The sequence below is a fragment of the Aythya ferina genome, assembly GCF_964211825.1.
Source record: "Aythya ferina genome assembly, chromosome: 24".
NCBI lineage: Eukaryota > Metazoa > Chordata > Aves > Anseriformes > Anatidae > Aythya > Aythya ferina.
The window spans coordinates 7,065,189-7,084,350 of record NC_140322.1 but is presented as its reverse complement, the minus strand read 5'-3'; the positions used below and the strand labels follow the sequence as shown (position 1 = coordinate 7,084,350).

Genomic DNA, 19,162 nt, shown 5'->3' with positions numbered 1-19,162 from the left:
TAATCACCAGGTTGGTTTTAGCTGAAAAAGTGTTATTCGCTTGCTTCTGCAGTGGTGTTGGGCAATTGACCTACAGGAGCAAGATTAGGACAGAGGATTTGGGGGCAGGGAAGAATATGCATCTCTAAGAAGTGAAGCTTTTTCTTGATGAATCCATGCTGTAGGTGGCTGTTGAATATTAGGATGTTATGGATCGGATCAGTCCTACCCTGAGGAACAATAGAATAAGACGAATGCATCAGTACTAGCAGGAAAGAGAGAAGAACCCCTTCTGTTTGCACCCTTATGCCTGCAGAACAGACGGAAGGGCTATTCATGCCATTAGCCATTCCAGAGCAATCAAGGAAACCCTTAATAAGCCGTTCCATGGCCTGTTACACAGCTGCAGTTTGAAGGTGATCCGAATTAAGCATTCATGATACCAGACACTGTTGGTGAAGCACGCATGAGAACAAACACAATCATCTTAAATGATCTCCGCTTTCCAATAGCTGAAGTATCTCTGCTGGGAGGTCTGTCTCTAAGTCACGGACAGACAGATTTCACATTTACCTCTCTTATGTTTTTAGTAAAGCAACCCAAATACAGTACCTCCACATATCCAAATACAGAACCTCCACAAAACAAGAAAACAAGATGATTTAACATCTCACTATTGCTAAAACGCAGAGGTATTCCTGAAACATTTAGGAAACTCCAGAACCAACTTTTCTACTGGTCAGATACTGCTCAAACTCATTCTCCTTCCCCAGGAAAGAGGGAAATAAATTTCTGCATTTAAATCTGCTTGTAAAATGTTTTAATGAGCAGCAGAATCAGTGCAAGAAAATGGATAAGGTGCTATAGTCAGGACTATAGTACGGTATGACTGCACACCTGAGTTCCAGGGGACTTCAGAAAGTCTGTAAACCTCTCCCAGAGACACAGGAGGAGATGATAGTGGTCCACATCAGAACACTCTTACCATCTCCCAGCAAATCCCGTCTAGCACTAAAAGTGGTAGAGTATTCACTCATGGGCAGAGGCTCTGTGGTTGAGCTATAGGACATATACAAGGCATAGCAGTGTTTCAGTTGTAAAAACATGATGAATTCAGACCATGAGAATGACCCCATATAGTGATTCCTAACACACCTGTCTCTAGGACTTCACACACAGTTCTTCTTCACCTCCTTGGGATGCCAGTGGAACGTGCTCAGAAGACCTTAGAATACAATGTTGGCCTAAAATGTCTTTCAGCTATTCCATAATCCACTGTAGCCATAATGCCAAGAAATTGCTTTTCAATTGTGACATCTCACTAGTGACTCCGCGGCTTTTTGGGGAAGCCAACCAGCTCACAGATACAGTAGGAAAAAGAGGATTTTTAAGGGGTTAAGAACTAAGATTGATAGCATACTGTTTGTCATGACACAGTTCTTCCCAGCAGGTTTCATATTGCCAGGGAGGTGGGGAGGGAGAGACACTAATGCTTCTGGCTCAGGTTAATCAGCCCCAGCTACAAAGATGGAACCCTGCAGGCAGCTGTATGCATACCCCACGCACTGCTAACACCACATCCCACAGGCTGAACAAAGCAAGACAATGGCATACTTCACAGTGTGCAGCCTCTCTTCCGCAGTTGGTTATCCAGATTATGTTTTCATTACACAAGAAATCATGGACTTTTCATTAGCACTACAGTTATTTACTCTGGAAATAAGGCATACCACTTTGCTGCAGTGTTTCTCTGTTGGAAGAGTGGCCCAAGGGGGAAAACAGCTGATCGAGGACAAGAAGCTGTGACATGGTCAACCAGCTGGCTCTACCTTTGTCTAAGCACCTTCTATACCAAAGGCTCCCATTTGCCTTCTGCTGTTCCAGAAAAGATGGAGCTAGCTACATAATCCCCTAGTCCAGCTTCATTGCAACACTTGACAGTTTAATTTACTTTAACATAGGGGGGCTTTTTAGCAGTGATAGAAACTACAAGCCTGTTCAGGCAAATTTAACAGGGAAGGCAGTAAAGGTGAGGAAGGAAAGCCTATTTTCTTACTCGTCCATTCTTATTACACACAATCCCCTTCTTTTCAGGGCTCAGTGAAGTAAGACCACACTGTTTCAGTAGGTATCTTGCTGATTTCTTGTAAGGAAATCTCATGTGACTGAACCTGTGTACGTTGCACCTTAATCCATCTTTGTTTGAAAGAAGACTTGTATAAGAAACACCCAGAACTACAGAAAGAAAACCACCATTTGGAAAAAAAGTCTTTGGAGAAAGTAACATTTATGTAGAAGTATTTCAGCTGCGTTGCTCCAGAAATTTGCACAACCCCAAGTGAAATCACCATGATTTAGAAGAGTTTTTTTTTTCCATTTGTTTATGGCACTAATTGCTAAGTGCAACAAAAGAACCTTTTATTCACACTCTGCTACTGTAGTAGAGCACTGTCTTCTCCCTGCACGACCACAAATGAGTCTTCTTTAGAAAGTTATTTCTGTGTTAACAAGTCTCTACACACATACCTTTTCACGTTTTTCTACTTTTCTTGCAGTTTTAACAGTAAAGTTAGCACACTAACAACCCATGGACATTTCTTTAAAAATAAATAAAATTGTAAGGTTATATACAGGACTGCCTACTTAAGGACAGAATAACAATGATGGTTTTTGTCTACTTTAGGCTAGACATCAGGAAGAGGCTCTTCACCAAGAGGGTGGTCGCACACTGGAACAGGCTCCCCATGGAAGTAGTCACTGCACCAAGCCTGTCTGAATTAAAGACACGTTTGGACTGTGCATTTAGTCACATAGTCTAGAATTTGGGGTAGACCTGCATGGTGTCAGGAGTTGGACTTGATGATCCTTATGGATCCCTTTCAACTCAAGATATTCTGTAATTCTATGACTATACTTTTTCAGAAGAACTATGACGTTTAAAATCACACAGTAGATTTTTTTTTTAATTAAACAGTTACTGAGCATAAGAGAGAGACTGAGTAGTTTATTTGACATTGTTGCAGACCACAGTACAATAGGACAAATTTGGATCACTTTGGCCAAAGCATACAGTCTTCGATGCTGTTTTACACCATAATAAGTAGTGGCCATACAAGGCAAACAGAACTCAGCAGTAGCGACAGCTTAGTCATCATCTTTAAGCTTCTTGATCTTATATTTATGACGCTCAATTTCTTTCTGCAGTCGCTCTATCTCTTTCTTATGGTGATCGATCTCTTCCTCATGGTGCTTCCTCAAGGCAGCGAGCTGCTCCCTCTCCTTCTCCCTGCAAGAAAGCACGCCACGAGATGCCCGGCAGCTCCCGGTCACGGCAGCGCGCACCCGGGGGCAGCACAGCGCCCCGGCGCCGTGCTAGGAGCGTGTGTGTGTGAGGGGGGGGGGTTGGGTGCGGAGGCGAGGCTTCGGCCTCGCACACGGCCGGTGACCGACCGGGCCGGGCCGGGCCGTGCGGGCCGAGGCAGACCCCCGGCAGGCCCGGCCGCACCGGCGCTCACCTGAAGTACCGCTCCTCCTCGGCCGCCTGCTTCTTGCCGAAGGCGCCGCCGGCCTCGCGGATGGCGCCGCCGCCGCCGCCGCCCTTCCCGGCGCCTTTGCCCAGCTCGCCCAGCTGCGAGGAAAGACAGCGGTGAGGGGACGGCGGCCGCGCGACCCCCGCCGCCCCGGCCCGCCGCCCCCACCTGGTCGGCGCCCGAGCCCGAGCTCCAGGCGCGCTGCTGCTGCGCCACCAGAGCCCCGCGCAGGCCGCCCCGCAGCGCCACCGCCGCCGCCATGGCCGCCTGCCCTTGGGCCGCCGCGCGGACGAGGCAGCGGCGCGCGGGGGCGGGGCCGACGCCGCGCCCGGCCCAGGCACGTCGGCGGAGACGGGAGGGAGGGGCCGGAGGGGCCGGGCGCGCCGCTCGCGGCCGCCTGAGGGAGCTCCGCGCGGCCCTGCACCCCCCCCGCCGTGCGCGGGGCGGGGCCCGTCGCCATGGCTGTGCCGCGGCGGTCACGTGCCGGGGGGCGCCGCCTTCGCCGCTCGGCCTCAGCGTCGCGCTCGGGCGCGCGCGTGGCGTCACGCGGTGCTGGCCATGGCGGCTCCGGGGGAGCGCGGGGCGGGGGGCGCCGCCGAGGAGGCGTTCCTCACCTTCTACAACGAGGTACCGGGCCCTGCCCGCCCCGCCGCCGCCTCGCGGAGACGCTCTCCTGCCAGCGCCGGGGCCTTGGCGGGGCGGCGGCGCCCGCCTGACGGCGGGGGGGGGCGGCCCGGCCCGGCCCGGCCGGGAAGGGAAGGGAGGAAGGGGCCGGGGGCGCCGCAGGGGCCGGGCCGGGCCGGGCCGGGGGGGCCGCGCGGGGCGCAGAGAGTGCACGGCCCTGCTCCTGCTCCTGCCCCTCAGCCTGCGCTGCTCCCCTTGGCCTGTGCGCGACTGGCGTGTGTGGAGCTCAGCATCGCCCACGGAAGGGTGCTGCCGATTTAATGGGGGTTATTTGAAAAAAAAATCAAAAAAAGGATTAACGTAAAAAAAAAAAAAAAAGTAAACTGAACTAAATTAAATAATCGCTGGTCAGAATAAAGCGTTTGTATGCTTGCACTGGTGTGACTAAACGTTTAATGGGCTCTCCTGCGGATGTTAGGTTCAAATTTTGCCGCAGGTATCCGAGGGATCACGATAACAGTGCTGGTGAAGTGTAGGAGTGAAATGAGGTGACAAAGCCACAGCAGTTGAGCGTAAGATATGTAAGAGGTGGACAGAAGTGTTTTTTTATTATTATTATTTATCTTTAAAAGGTAATGTTGAAATCACTGTCATGCTGTAGAATATGCTGAAAAAAATGTCCTGCTGATGCTTGAGTAAAGTAACTACAGGTTTGGGAGATCCAAGAGGTATTATAAATTGTTGCACTGGATGGTAATTGGTATAGTGATCACACAGGAAAGCAGGTGAGCATGTTGTGATAATAAAGTTAATAAAGGTCTCTTCTGCTCTTCAGGTAAAACAAATTGAAAAACGAGACTCTGTTTTAACATCAAAAAACCAAATTGACAGGCTGACCCGACCCGGATCTTCCTATTTCAACTTGAATCCTTTTGAGGTTAGTCCGAACATTTTATCCTCCTATCTGAACATAGCGTACCAAATCCTAGATCTAACAGGTATTTTTTTCAGTAAAGAAATGAGCATCGTAAAGACATAAATTTCTAAACGTAGATTACAGTGCTGAAGTTTTGTAGAATACAGGAGGGTAGTGCATATGTACTTGCTCTCTTCACTGTTTTATGGCAGGTAGAAACTATTCTTTTCACATGCTCCTCTTGTTTAATGGCACTGGAAGATTGGGCAGATCAGTGCTAAGTACTTTCTGAATGAGAGTATAACAGCTACAGGTGTTATGCTGTCAGGTTCTTTTCTGACCACTCCTGGTTCAGCATTTACAGGTGTGTCTTTTATTATGGGTGTTCATTCCACTGAACTTGTGTAGTGTATAGAATGATAGCAGGGACTCTTATTTCTTACACTAGGGAGCAATTTTGGAGGAGTTCTTGTAAAACAGGTAACTCCATTGCACATTGTATTGTTTCATTCCAGCTACGGTCAGTTATAAATTAGTTTGAAAGCTTGAGGAAGACAGTTACACTTGGACAACATGGACAGCAAATGTGGACTACATTTAAATTTGATTTCCATGTAAATGTTGCTAAGATTTGTGAGAAGTCTTACTTGCCTTTGTCTTGTACTTCAGCGTTCATTTTTTTCTGTTTTGGCTGAAGTAACCATTACCAATCAGAATTTTAGTACATTTCACATCCCTGAGTCGTAAGTGTTTTCCTGGCCCACTCTGTAATAGCTGGATAGAAACATTACTGTTACAAAAAAATGTGTATATCCACAGTATTGAGAAAAGTTGCATTTCTGTACCTGCAGGAAATCACTCTGTTTTACATTTGCATTGTATGCAGTAACATTTTTCTGGTTTGGAAAAGAGTATTGTGCGTACAGTTTTCTAACAACTTTTTTATGCTGCATTACTTTTGCTATAACCTACGCTGATGGCTGCTAAGTTAATGTATTTGTTTTCCATTTTCAATAACAATGATATTTTTATTTCTGTTGGTTTTGCTCATGTAACAGTGATGAAGAATCTGGGAATACGACAATGGTGGAATAAACATTAGTTTTGTGCATTCCTTGGTAATTTTTTCTAAATTAGAAGTTAGGCTAGATGATTTTAGAGGTCTTTTCCAACCTAAATGATTCTATGATTCCGTGAAATGCAACATATTCTGGTGTTCTGGAACAGGATTTTCCTGTGGGTATTCAGAGAATCATGGAATGGTTTGGGTTGGAGGGGACCTTTAAGGATCATCAAGTTCCAACCTCCCTCCCATGGGCAGGTACACCTTCTACCAGACCAGGTTGATCAAAGTCCCATCCAGCCTGGCCTTAACAAATCCAGGGATAGGGCATCCACAGCTTCTCTGGGCAACCTGTTGCAGTGCCTCACCATTCTCATACTAAAGAATTTCTTCTTTGTATCTAATCTAAATCTACCCTCTTTTAGTTTAAAATCATTACTTCTTGTCCTATCACTTCACTACTTGCAGAGTCCCTCTCCTGCTTTCCTGTAGGCCCCCTTTAGGTACTGGAAGGCTGCTGTGAGGTCTCCCCAGAGCCTTCTCTTCTGCAGGCTGAACAACCCCAACTCCTTCAGCCTGCCTTCACATGAGAGGTACTCCAGTCCTCTGATGATCTTCATGGCCTCCTGTTGACCCACTCCAACAGGGCCCCAAAAGCTGAACACAGTACTCTGTGTAAGGTCTCATGAGAGCAGAGTAGACTTCCCTCGACCTGCTGGCCGTGCTTCTTTTGGCACAACACAGGTTATATTATTGGCTCATACTCTCTTTTCCGTCCACTGAATGAGCTCCTTCCTGATATTGTCTTCATCTGCTTCTTTTTTTTTTTTTTTTTTTTTTTTTTTTTTTTAAATCTGCTCAGGTGCTTTTCAAAATCCTAATTTAAGGCTGGTTAGCCAGATCAGGATCAGTCAATTTATCATGTTAGTACTTGACTTGGAGAATAAGTCGTGAAGGCCATTTAAAAGTAGACTGTGGCTTTTCTGTGAAAGTGCTTTTCATTTACAGATTGTTAATGTCAGACCAGTGTGCATATGCAGTGAGGAGATTCAGTTGCTACTTAGTGCTTCTTATCAGTAAATTGATTGTCACATCCTTAAAGATCAGTAGATCGTGGGCTTGTTCACAGAGGCAAAACAGTAAGACTCTCCTGTCTTCTTTCAAAATGACAAAATCAGTAAATTCTTACAAAGTAGTTTGTTTCCTGCCTGATGTTCTCAGTTATGCATTGTCTGACAGTGTCCCAAACCACCATGTTCTTCGATTTCTGCTAAGCTAAACAACAGGTCTGACTGAAGGTTTAGTCCAAAGGTGGCTGTTCAGGGATGGCACATGTCTGCACAACACTTGAGTATGGAAAGTACTGTGGCATAATCAATGGAATGTAGCATTGCTAAAAGCAGAATGTTCCAAACGTGCTTTCTCTTAAAATGTTTCTGTTTTCCTAGGTGAAAATTCATGTCCTGAGAAGCGCTCTGATGGCATGTGTTTTCTGGCATTGTGTCTGTATGCCAATGTTTAAAGCTTGCTGCGAGGAACCTGAAACATGCGGTGTACTGTTAAACTTCCTGTGCTGTTTTGGTCTCTTTAGGTACTGCAGATGGATCCTGATGCCACAGATGAAGAAATAAAGAAAAGGTTTCGGCAGGTATTTGGCTTTAGCATTTGAAGCCTATGGAAGGAGACTAGAAGCTCTGTTAAGATTTTGCGGCTGTGCTTGGGGACGAGGAAGGTGGTAAAATTCTATCTGACAAGTAGCCGTTTTGTGAAAAAATGCGTATAACAATCTTTGTATAAGTAAGGGGAGAGCTGCAGAAGGGTGCCTTGTCCATACATGGTATTCTTCTCTGTAAAATGTGTGACTATGCTAATATAAACTGAAATGCCCTCATATAACCAGTTTATTGAAGTTTACTCCAAAGAAAAGGTCAAAATCTGACAAATTAAGATCTGAGAATATCTTTTTTTTTTCTCAAATGTATTGTCCTTGATCCAGAAGTTACCTGACTATATATAATTATTATTCCTTTTTTTGGTCATTTTTGATGGTTGGGCTACCTGGGACAGCAGCAGCCCTACTCACTGACTTTTCTTCATTGCTCCATGCAACACAGGAAACATCCCAGATTTGTTCTGCTGCCAAATCTGCAGGAGAAATTTGAGTCAGTACATGCAACAAAAAGATGTGATATTCAGAGGGTTGCATCTTCCCACCTGATAGACATGAAGAACTGACTTTAGACAGGAAGCTGCGCTTGCTGCCTTGTCCGGACAGAGGAACATAATGTGCAAAAGTGGTGATAGGATGTAGCCTACTCTTCATGGGTAATGGGAAGATAACCTATTTTTTGCTGAATTCTCAATTCTGCATATTAATAAACTGGGGCTGTCAGCTTTAGGCTGATAAAATACCACAAATAAATGTTTGTAAAAAAGTGCATGGAATTTTTTATTGAAGAAATCAAAGATATAAGTGCAGAACTTGGAATAGCCAACAGAAGGAGAAAGATACTGGCTATTGCAAATCACAGAGTAAATCAGCACTATGCTCCTCTTGGGGGACAGGGCCTTTTGCCTGTGAAGTAGCAAGTGTTGTGGGTAAAGTTCAGGAAGTAATGTTCTTTGTCACCAGTGTAGCATTGTGAGTGGTTTTGAATGTTACAGTAGGAAAGATGCAGATAAACTAGAGAGTCCGCACATCAGTGGCAAAAATAAAAGGTACAGAAAAAATAATGTCATATGGGGAAATTTTGAAAGAGCTTTTTCATCCTTTGAAAGGGGAAGATGGAGAATGTGTTTTTTCCAGTCCATTTAAGGTTGCACTAAAGATGGTAGCAATCAGTGTCCTATCTCTGAATAGCACAGGAAGAGTACAGGAGGAAGTTTCCTAAATTTTCAGTAAAGGAGCCTAAGGAAAATCTTACCATTCTTTTAAGTAGTTTAATATTTGAATAATGTTAGGAATGCTGGAAAACTTACTGGGAGATACTGAGTGAAAGATAAACTTTGGCTGAGAATGAACTTTGTAGATTTCTTTCTTCGTAAGGCCAACAGGTCACCCTATCATCCCTATGCTACTGCAGCTGAAAGGTGTTTGCGTGGTTCTGTATAACACAAGCCACTTTCTCAGATAGCCTATTTACTACAGGAGTTGTACTTGATTTTCAGTCAGAAATCTTTATAAGCTTTTACTGATGCATACCTCTACATGTTGTCAGCTGACTTGCGTGTATGCAAAGGAATGTTATCCCCTGTGATTACTTCTGTCTGAGACTATTTCTCTGCTCTCACAGAAATCTCTGAAGTAGTCTTTATCTTTTACAATGATCTTGATAGCAAGATCCTTTCTCTTGCAGTTGTCAATATTGGTACATCCAGACAAAAATCAAGATGATGCAGACAGAGCACAGAAGGCATTTGAAGGTAATGCTCTTGACCTCTTCTGGGCTGGTGTGCGAGAGTAGTTGGACTGCTATTTTTCTGTAGCTGGTTTAAATGTGTATAAGGTCTGAAGGCCCCACTGAAGGACAGAAGAATTGCTTTAGAGATAGATGAGGGAACAGATATGTGGGTTGGCATTTCAGCAGCAGAATTTCACTAGGTGGCAGTAATGGCGTTATCAGATCACAATGGGGACAAACATCCATGTGTTTCCAGGATTGTTCAAGAAAAAGCTGTTTAATATGTGCATTAGATTTTGTTAAAAAACATACAGCAGAAATAAGGTGTTAATTTTAGGCATCTGCTTTGCATTAACCGTGAGGATTTATGAACCTTAAACTTAACCTCATGCCTTGTAACTAAATCACTTGGTAGGACTGATGCCTTAACCGTACTAACTCCAGAGGTGTCTGACAGTCTCTGCCATTACTTCACACAAAATCCAATTTGACAAATAATATCGCTCACCTAGATGTATTGAAAAAAAAAAAAAAAAACGCTCCAAAATCTTTGTAAAGAGCAATCTTGTGATGCCTTTTGAATTTGACTACTGGTGCTATTAATGTTGATGCTTTTTGTTAGCTGTGGATAAAGCATACAAGTTGCTGCTAGATCAGGAGCAAAAGAAGAGAGCCTTGGATGTGATACAGGCAGGAAAAGAATATGTGGAACATACTGTAAGTATTCCATAGCTAGTCCTTTTTAATTTTATTTATAATTCCATTTTAATTTTATACCTGCTATATGTTTCGATCATTAAAAGGTGGGCTGAGCAAAATTCATGGTGCATCTGTGCAGGTGGACTCTGAGCAAGTCAAGGCATGAACAAATGTGCTTTGTCCAAGACTGCTGTTAAGCTCAGTGCAGGATAATTCAGTGAAATTCAGTACTTGAAATAATTAGGTCAGACCCCGTGATCTGACCTAAATATTTCTTTTCAAGTCTGTGAATGAATGATGCAGTTCAGATATGTGTAGGTGAAAGAAAATAGGTGCTGACAGCTGGAGACGGAGAGGTTTTGGGGAAAATGGCCTATAAGATAAGGAAAGTAGCTCCGATTGCATTGACCAAGAGGTTAGTTGAGTGATATGAGCACACTAAAACACAACAAACTTGAGAAAGAATATGATACAGGAGAACTCAGATACTATAAATCAAGGAACATTTTATATTCTGCTTGTTGTTGTTAGTCTTTCAAATATTACAAAGCAAAATAAACTTCCTGCTGGTTTGAATGGTACATATTGGGTATAAATATATCTTAAAAACAAACTAACTGGAAATGAAACAAAGGAATTGTGTTGGATGAATAGTATCTAATATAGTATTTTTAATTACTGCAGTTCATATGATAGTGATCACATGTATGTTTATCTGGGCATAAGGCTGTGACGTTTTGATCTGAAATAAATCCAAATCAAGAACTTACTGTCATCTGAAGTTCTTCCTACAGAATACAGAACTACTTAGATACAATTATGGAAGCCCTGTAAAATTTTGTAGATTCTTATTTTCATTCTTAATCTTAAGGTGAAAGAAAAAAAGAAGCAGTTGAAGAAAGATGGAAAACCTCCCAATGTAGAAGAGGATGATCCTGAAGTTGTAAGTTACATTCTGTTCAGAGAGACTGGGGAGTACAAAATGTGTTTTGAGAAATTAAGAATCAAAACTGGTATGCAAGTATTTATTAGACTTGTTAGAGTGTTGCAAATTCTTTTACTTATAGAGAAGAACAAATTAAAAAGTCACTGTAGAAGTTCCATGTGTTGAGAAATATCTAATGTCTTTAAGAAAATAGGATGACTGTAATCTAAAGAGGAAATATATTATGAGACTGTGTAGCTGAGGGTATCCAGTACTTTCCTATGAGCAAGTCTTTATTGCTTGTCCATCACAAAGTGTTTTTGAATTGAATATCTTGTATTCTGAATGCTGGAACTATGACACTCTTTACTGTTAGTAGAGGTATGTATAATAACCCATTGCAGCATGTCTAAAATGGGCTTTTAGTGACAATTTGTGGTAAGAGCTGTTTGGTCTGTTTCTCGCATATAGTGTGTGAGGACAGATTCAGTGTTCTGCAACACATCATTTATGGTGTGACATAATATAGCTGCTCTTAGCTGGTTTCTAGTCTGAAAAAGTCAAGTGGTATTTGAGGCTTTAATAGTCTTAAACATGATTTAGATGTTTCTCAAACAATGAAACACATTAGTCTTACCGTATTCACTCCTTTTTTTCCTACAAAGTGTTTTTTTTTTTCACTTGGTATTGTCACAGTAACCCCAAAGCAGTCTTATTTTCTATTGGTTGTCTGAAGTCTCTTGCTGTTCTTTAATAATGAGAGGATCTTTTGTTTTAAAGTATACTGTTATGTCCCACTGGAAAGTCAGTGCTAGACTTACTAAAACACATTAAGAAGGCCTGCTGGAAATTACCATCTGTACAGTGACCATTTTTTGTCAAATATCATGACGTTAAAGGACTCAACAGAAGACGTAAAAGAGCTTGAAATGAAAAGTTGTTTAGGCACAGATTCGTGAATACAAATGAAAATGTCACGTTAGTAGTTTTTTCCTAGTGGTGTTGGGGCCAGAATTTAATCAGTAGTGGTTGATAACCTATTCCATGCCTCTGCTATTAACTACAGTCAAGGCAGGATATGAGGCTATGTGAGCACACATATGCTTTACGTTCTTTTTATGCTTGTTATATTCTTAAGTAAAATAGACTTCTCTAACTGTGTTAATGTGCATTATTTTAAGATAAGATTTGTGTTCCACAGTTCAAACAAGCTGTATACAAACAGACAATGAAGCTCTTTGCTGAACTGGAAATTAAGAGAAAAGAAAGAGAAGCTAAAGAAATGCATGAAAGGTATGAGCAGCACTCTGTTCAGTTCAGGGTCTTCTTTTCCCCTCATACTTCCTTGGAGAATATTAGAAATCACAGAATCTGAGAATAGTCTAAGTTGGAACAGGCATTTGGAGGTCGTGTGGTCCAACCTCCTGCTGAAAGCACAGCCTCGAATTGGATTAACAAGGGGGTCCTCTGACACTGAGGCTCGCATACTTCAGTGATGTAGATTCCACCAGTTCACTGAGCATCCTATTGGTTGTAGAGGTCTGTGCATGAGAAATTCGAATAGGAAACTTGCTCTCCAGTATTTAAGACATTGGTATATTTGGTATGTTTAATATTCTGTGGAAGCAAGCCAAAACAGTCAAATGGTGATACACTTCTGCATGTTGTTAGCATGCAAATAATTGATTTTTAATTAAGTGTCAGAAATACTTTGTGCCATGTTGATCCTGAACTACTTTGTGTTTTGATCATGTGTTGCCTCAGTGCTTACTGTGGATGCACTTCATAGAGCAGGGCTTCGTTAGTGGTCAGTGAAGGCAGTCTGGGAGATGGTTACAAGGCACTACTTTGGACTACACATGAAAATTAGGGAGAAAAGTCTGTCTTTCTTACTGTGGATGCTCAAGTGTTTGTTAACACTATATTAATGTGTATGCTCAATCATTTTAGAGACTTACTGCTAGAATTTTGAAGGATTCCAACTTGTTTTGCAAGAGAAGATGACTCTGATTAAATACATGTGTGCTGTCAGTGGTGCCAAACCATCTTCTCTGCTCTCTCCATATTTGAAACAAAATTTTATTTGTTGTGCAATCTTAGTTGTGTGTATTTATCTCTTCTGATAAGCACTTTAATCTGCCAAGAAGTCAGAAGAGCTTTCTGGGACATTTTGAAAGTGTCACTGTGTTTCTTTAATATAGATGCTTGTGGTTCAAAACTTCTTTATGGTTTCCTTTCCAGGAAACGACAGAGGGAAGAAGAAATTGAGGCACAGGAGAAAGCTAAACGAGAGCGAGAATGGCAGAAGAACTTTGAGGTAATCAGCAGGTTAACTCAGGGTCACTTGCTGAATGGGCCTCAGCAATTCTTAGCCATGCTGCTGGAAATTCCCTAGCGAGAAAAAGAGAGACTTGTCTGCAAGTGTTGCAAGATAACTTGCATAGACGCTTAAAATGTTTTGCAGAAGCCTGGGTTTTGTCCTTGTACGGTGAGAAGAGCCCACTGATAGAGCTTTGATACTGGCTTTCCAACAGGTGTATCTTAAATAAGTTGTATAGTATTTTTCAGCTCTGTCAGCAGCTTAGTCAGAAATTTGAATTACTTCTTACCCCAGGTCACTGGTGATCAGTAAAACTTAATTAAGCAGCTGTTCAACCACTGGTGTTGGATGGTGTTGATATTTTTCAGTCTGGTTGCTAACACTTATGCAATCTATATCTTATGCAGATATCAAAGACCTGAATGTCACTTCTCTTTGCCACTTCCACTCTGTATTCAAGGTTTAAGCATATCAGAAGTAGCTTTGTGGTTGGTTATCGTGCTGTTATTCTAGGTGTCAAACCTACAGCCTGCCAAAACATTTAATCTAGCCTCTTACCTTGTTACACACCAGGGGTAAAGTTCTGTGACATGGAGGGCTGGGTGGGTATGAAGGAAGTTAGTAGTCATGTGCAGCACCTGCTGAAAAGATGAGCTAGACAGTTCATTTAAACCAAAACCTGATCCCAGGGTATGTTCAAGAGACCTTTTAAGAGCAGGGTGTTTAAGAGAGAAGTGTATGGGCTGGGTTGGCATCCTGTGGAAAGCAGACAGTTGGGATTTTTCCAGAGACACCTCTGGGCAGAGTTTGTCTGTGTCCATATACTATATAATATGGATGGAGGAAGCTGGATATTCTGGAAAACACTGAATGGACTGCAGTTACGTTGAGTGTGCTATGAGGTTTTGTCATGTAATGGCAGACAAAGAAATGCATGTGCCACTGGTATTCTGCTGGCAGAAGCTCTGTATTCTGTGGCTGTAGTGGCTGGAGAAGTTGGGTGTTGATGCTTTACAGATGCAGCTGAGGAAATGTGAGAAAGTATTACAAGCAAAACAAGCAAATAATGATGGACCAAACAGGAGAGCTGCAGAGCTATTGGTACTGCAGCCCTTAGTACTAGCCAGTACTCAACTACTCCTGGACAGCTGAAGCTCTGCTTTTGCAGAAAAGTATCTTCTCCAGCCTTGCTGGTGACCACTTAATCCATATGAGCAAAAAAAAAATTATCAGAGCTAGGTGCTAACATCCAAAATGGATCATCTGAATCTACAGGCATAAGAATTATTTCTGCTAGCGATCATTGTTGAGGGAAGGTAATTAGAGACAAAATAACACATGATTTCTTAGCTGCTCTTGTATGTGTCCTGACTCAGTGTTTGCCTTTACAGTATATCTGAAAGAAATGTGTATGATACAAATGTTATTGCTTGGAATGAAGCTTAAACCTTAAGGAAAAAAAGACTAAATTGATGTTATGCAGGTTTTTTTTTGTTCGTTTGTTTTATTAAAAAAAAAAAAAAAAAAAAGAACCCCAAAGGTGCTTGAGCTGTACCACTGTACTGCTCTTCTGTGGTTTCTTGCTCCTGGTGATTCCGGTCCTTGTCTGCATATTGGATACCTAGTCTGGTTAGGTGTCCTGTCTCTTTATCCTAAAGACCTGTATGATTTGTGTATGTTCTACAGTGTTGCTAAATCCTCATAGGAATATCTCTGAAGCTATTCATAGTCTGCTTTGAGAGCTGAGTCATATCTTGATGCACCATAGAAAAGGAACAAGTTGGAATGTGTTTCCGCCTCCATTGCTCCCAATGCAATTCAGGATACCCTTAGCCTTTTCTGCAGCAAGGGCATGTTGCTTGTGGTCAACTGTGTCCACCAGGACCCTCAGGGCCTTCTCTGCAGAGCTCCTTTGCAGCTGGGTGGTGTCCAACATATATTGGTGCCTGGCGTTGTTCCTCCCCATGGGTAGGACTTTGTACTTCTTGTTGATCTTCATGAAGTTCTTACTGGCCCATTCTACAGCCTGTCGAGGTCCCCCTAGATAGCAGCACCAATCCCCAACGTATTGGGGGGATCCCAGCTCTGTGCTGTTTGCAAACTTAGTGAAAGTGTATTCCATCCTGTCTTTGTAGAATCCTGCACCTGGGAAGGAAGAACTGCATGTATTAGTACGGGCTGGGGGGTGACCTGCTGGAGAGGACTCTGTGGAGAAGGACCTGGGGGTCCTGGTGGACGACAGGTTGACTATGAGCTGCCAGCAGTGTGCCCTGGTGGCCAAGAAGGCCAGTGGGATCCTGGTGAGCATAAAAAGGAGCATGGCCAGCAGGTCAAGGGAGGTGATCCTCCCCCTCTACTCTGCCCTGGTCAGGCCTCACCTGGAGTACTGTGTCCAGTTCTGGGCTCCCCGGTACGAAAAAGAAAGGGATCTCCTGGAAAGAGCCCAGCAGAGGGCCACAAAGGTAATACGGGGCCTGGAGCATCTTCCCTATGAGGAAAGGCTGAGAGACCTGGGTCTGTTCAGCCTTGAGAAGAGAAGACTGAGAGGGGATCTTATTAATGTTTACAAATATCTGAAGTGTGGGAGAAAGAGGGATTTGGCCAACCTCTTTTCAGTGCTTTGGGGGGGCAGGACAAGAGGCAATGGCCACAAAATGGAGGACAGGAAGTTCTGCACGAACATGCGAAAGAACTTCTTTACGGTGAGGGTGACGGAGCACTGGAACAGGCTGCCCAGGGAGGTTGTGGAGTCTCCTTCTCTGGAGATACTCAAGGCCTGTCTGGATGCCTACCTGGGCAACCTGCTCTGGGGAACCCCTGCTTTGGCAGCGGGGTTGGACCCAATGATCTCTTGAGGTCTCTTCCAACCCCTACAATTCTGTGACTCCAGATTGCTGGTATTGACCGGCCTTCTCCTGTATGGCTGTAGAGGAAGATGGGAGTGAGAACAGCTATCCTAGCCTGAGCCTGTGTGTAGTACCACTATCCCAGGCACAGATATATTCAGAAGGACCTTGAACATGTGGATTGTACAGTGAAATGAATCATCCCTGGGCTTGTTCAGTCCTACTGTGTAAAACCTTCAGCCTGTAGGGATTGTAGCCTGGGTTTGTGGGGTATGAGTTTATTAATTTATTGAGGGGTTTCTGCTGCTCAGAGGATAGGCTGGGAAGAGGAGAAAAGAGAGCACCATAAGAGACCTTTTTTTATTGCATCTTTGTGGTGAAGCCTGTGGCAAAAAGTGTGAGAGAAGACAGCAGTATGTTTCCCTTCTCTCTTACTTCTCTCTGCCTCCAAGCTGCAGCACAAAGAGAACTGTCACAAGGATGTGAGAGTAAGAAAATGGTGCATTATGGGCTGACAGATTGGGAACATTCATTGGAGATGATGGTTCTTATTTGCTTTGTACGTCAGAGGACTCTCTAAACTGTAATCAGGACTGCACATTTCAAGCTGGTTGCTTTTGAAACAAGAAAACAGTATGCTACTTACACTGGTGTTCATGAGCTCACTTGTGGTTGTACTGTGCTGCATCTACTGCTCCGGCTCTTTACAATGTCTGTGTGTTCTGGCTGCCGGGGTGCTGGGTAAGGGGCAAATTAATCTCTTGAAACTGTTACACAAGGGATGTTCTCTGGATCTTGAACTCCTTAACCCTCTAGTTCCTCTCTGTTTTTCCCAGGAAAGTCGGGATGGTCGTGTGGACAGCTGGAGAAATTTCCAGGCAAATACTAAGGGGAAGAAAGAAAAGAAAAACAGGACCTTCCTGAGACCTCCCAAAGTAAAAATGGAGCAGCGTGAATGATCCTGGCAGCACTGCCCAAGTGCAGATCCTCAGTCCCGTCCCTGCTTTTAAGGACTCATTGGCACCTAGAGTAAGAATTGCTTTTTAGTAGACTGTTTCCAGTACAATTAATTATTGGTCAAAGTATTTTTTGTACTCTGTCCATTTGAACTAGGGCCATAGTATGAACCCAGCCAGGAACCCGCTACATGTAGAATACTTGGCTTAGGAGTGCCCCGCCATTATTGCTGTCCCATCTGTCTGCTGACCTGCAATTCAGTGTTTTGTACTTTACAGAGATTGTGCTGTTTCACCATATTCATTTCTAGTTTGAGAGCTGAACACAGTGTCAGAAATGTACCTGTCCAGGCGTCATCTTTCTCAGCAAGTCCAGCTTTGGAAAGGTCCAAACTGACTCTGGGAATCTGCTTCCAGCACTGTGCAGTGCAGCTGACCTGCAGTTAAAAGTCCTGCAGCTCCTCACTGAACTGAGTGATGCTTGGAAGGACCCTTCTCCCCAAGATCTGATTTCCAACTGAAAAAAATCCCAGCTCTCAGCCTTTGACTCCTGTTAATCTCAGACCAGTTGGTCACTTTCTGTGAAGGAAAAAATAACGTCTCTCAATTAATAGTTAAGTTGCAATGGTCTGTATGTAAAATAAATTTTTACCCAAAGTAACTGTTCTTTCTGCATGGAATTATTCAAAAATACAATTGCAAGTGTGTGAGTTGAGTGGTGGCCACTGAGATGTTACTCCTGCTCAGCACGAACACTTTCCTTGGTAAGATATGGTGGATTTAAGTTTTAAAATCCTACTTCAGGTGTGCATTTAAGTTTTGAAGAGATTCTGAAGTATTTAAAGGTATTCCAAGTGCAGTATAGTACAGATTCACATGTGCCTGACAATCTCCTCTGGAGACCTGTGGCTGAGTTTAGAGATTCTTCTCTTCTCTCATGATGGCAGTTCCCATACCTGGTCCTGTTGGTAGCTGCCCCCATGAAGATACGGCTTTTCTTTCTCCTCACTGCTCCCTTCACTTGGACTTCATCATCTATACCCTTATCTTCAGTTGAGTTCAATCCTTTGTGCTGTTCTTTGTGCCTAAGGCGCGGTTGAGGTTTCTCTTGAGGAAGATTGGATCCGCTGCCCTTGAAGAGATGTGTCCATTTTCTAAAGTCTCAACCCATAAGTTTTGATTAATAGCGTTCTATTTCTGCATGCTGCAGAGGAGTGACATAAAGTTGCTGTGTTACCATACAGATTTTCCTGCAGAAAATTGCTTTTCTTACAGAAAGTAGCTTCCAAAGAAATAGTGCTTTCTGACAGGGCCCAGGGCTTAGATGAATTTGCTGAAAAGCAGCTGGTGTGTTCTCCACTTGCCTTTGTTTCTTCTTTTCCTCTAATGAACTGGGCTGTGTGACTGAATGTAAAGTGAAACAGCTTTTCCTAATAAAACTAAGGTATTTTGGTGTTTTATACATAAACTATCTCTTAAAACAGTAGAATGTGATTCCTATTTTCTGTGTAAATAGAAGAATACAGTTCTTTTTACCTCATTTGTCCTGCTAGGTTTAACCTGATAAATAGATAGCTCAAGCTGAGCCTCAGGGGTCAAAACACAGCTTAAATAATATGTTGATGACATCTGGGTGACACACAAGAGCCAAACAGTATTTAGCAGTAGACTAAAGTGGGCTGATAGGTATGGGAGACCTTGAACTATGCAGCATGACTGTGTTCAGGCACTGAAATTCGTTTTTGTTGGCATAGCCCATTCCCTCTTTAAGTGGGAACACTTCGGTGGGACACAACTTCTTATAAAGGCAATAGTTACACAAACTTTCTCAGGGGAAAATGTTAGTTAACTGTTGTGGTGGTATCTCTGAGACACTTCTGCTTCCTGGATGAACAACTGTAAG

At 43.1% G+C, this 19,162-nt stretch overlaps 2 protein-coding genes across 3 annotated transcripts; one reads left to right on the top strand and one right to left on the bottom strand.

Annotated features, from left to right (window-relative positions):
• Window positions 1–2,963: 2,963 nt before the first annotated feature.
• On the bottom strand, window positions 2,964–3,837 carry ATP5IF1 (ATP synthase inhibitory factor subunit 1). Its single transcript, XM_084496833.1, has 3 exons — window positions 3,678–3,837; window positions 3,495–3,607; window positions 2,964–3,265 (listed from the first exon to the last, which is right to left on the bottom strand). Exons 1-3 carry the CDS (start codon window positions 3,768–3,770, stop codon window positions 3,124–3,126), a joined length of 348 nt encoding a protein of 115 aa, XP_084352959.1. The 5' UTR covers window positions 3,771–3,837; the 3' UTR covers window positions 2,964–3,123.
• Window positions 3,838–3,983: 146 nt separating this feature from the next.
• Window positions 3,984–17,920, top strand: DNAJC8 (DnaJ heat shock protein family (Hsp40) member C8). 2 transcript variants are annotated; one of them, XM_084496831.1, is made up of 9 exons: window positions 3,984–4,136; window positions 4,969–5,070; window positions 7,704–7,760; window positions 9,469–9,535; window positions 10,136–10,230; window positions 11,084–11,155; window positions 12,339–12,430; window positions 13,379–13,454; window positions 17,140–17,920. In XM_084496831.1, exons 1-9 carry the CDS (start codon window positions 4,068–4,070, stop codon window positions 17,260–17,262), a joined length of 753 nt encoding a protein of 250 aa, XP_084352957.1. In that variant the 5' UTR covers window positions 3,984–4,067; the 3' UTR covers window positions 17,263–17,920. The 2 variants fall into 2 exon arrangements, with proteins under 2 accessions (XP_084352957.1, XP_084352958.1); XM_084496832.1 differs by having other exon boundaries at window positions 10,136–10,234; window positions 11,091–11,155.
• Window positions 17,921–19,162: the final 1,242 nt, after the last annotated feature.

What these genes read in the sequence shown, in the direction of transcription:
- ATP5IF1 (XM_084496833.1), bottom strand. Translation starts at nt 3,770, where the DNA reads ATGGCGGCGGCGGTGGCGCTGCGGGGCGGCCTGCGCGGGGCTCTGGTG. An exon ending in CGGGCTCGGGCGCCGACCAG is followed by an intron (nt 3,608 to 3,677) that starts GTGGGGGCGGCG and finishes CTTTCCTCGCAG; the next exon opens with CTGGGCGAGCTGGGCAAAGG. An exon ending in GAGGAGGAGCGGTACTTCAG is followed by an intron (nt 3,266 to 3,494) that starts GTGAGCGCCGGT and finishes GCTTTCTTGCAG; the next exon opens with GGAGAAGGAGAGGGAGCAGC.
- DNAJC8 (XM_084496831.1), top strand. Translation starts at nt 4,068, where the DNA reads ATGGCGGCTCCGGGGGAGCGCGGGGCGGGGGGCGCCGCCGAGGAGGCG. An exon ending in TCCTCACCTTCTACAACGAG is followed by an intron (nt 4,137 to 4,968) that starts GTACCGGGCCCT and finishes TCTGCTCTTCAG; the next exon opens with GTAAAACAAATTGAAAAACG. An exon ending in AGCACAGAAGGCATTTGAAG is followed by an intron (nt 9,536 to 10,135) that starts GTAATGCTCTTG and finishes GCTTTTTGTTAG; the next exon opens with CTGTGGATAAAGCATACAAG.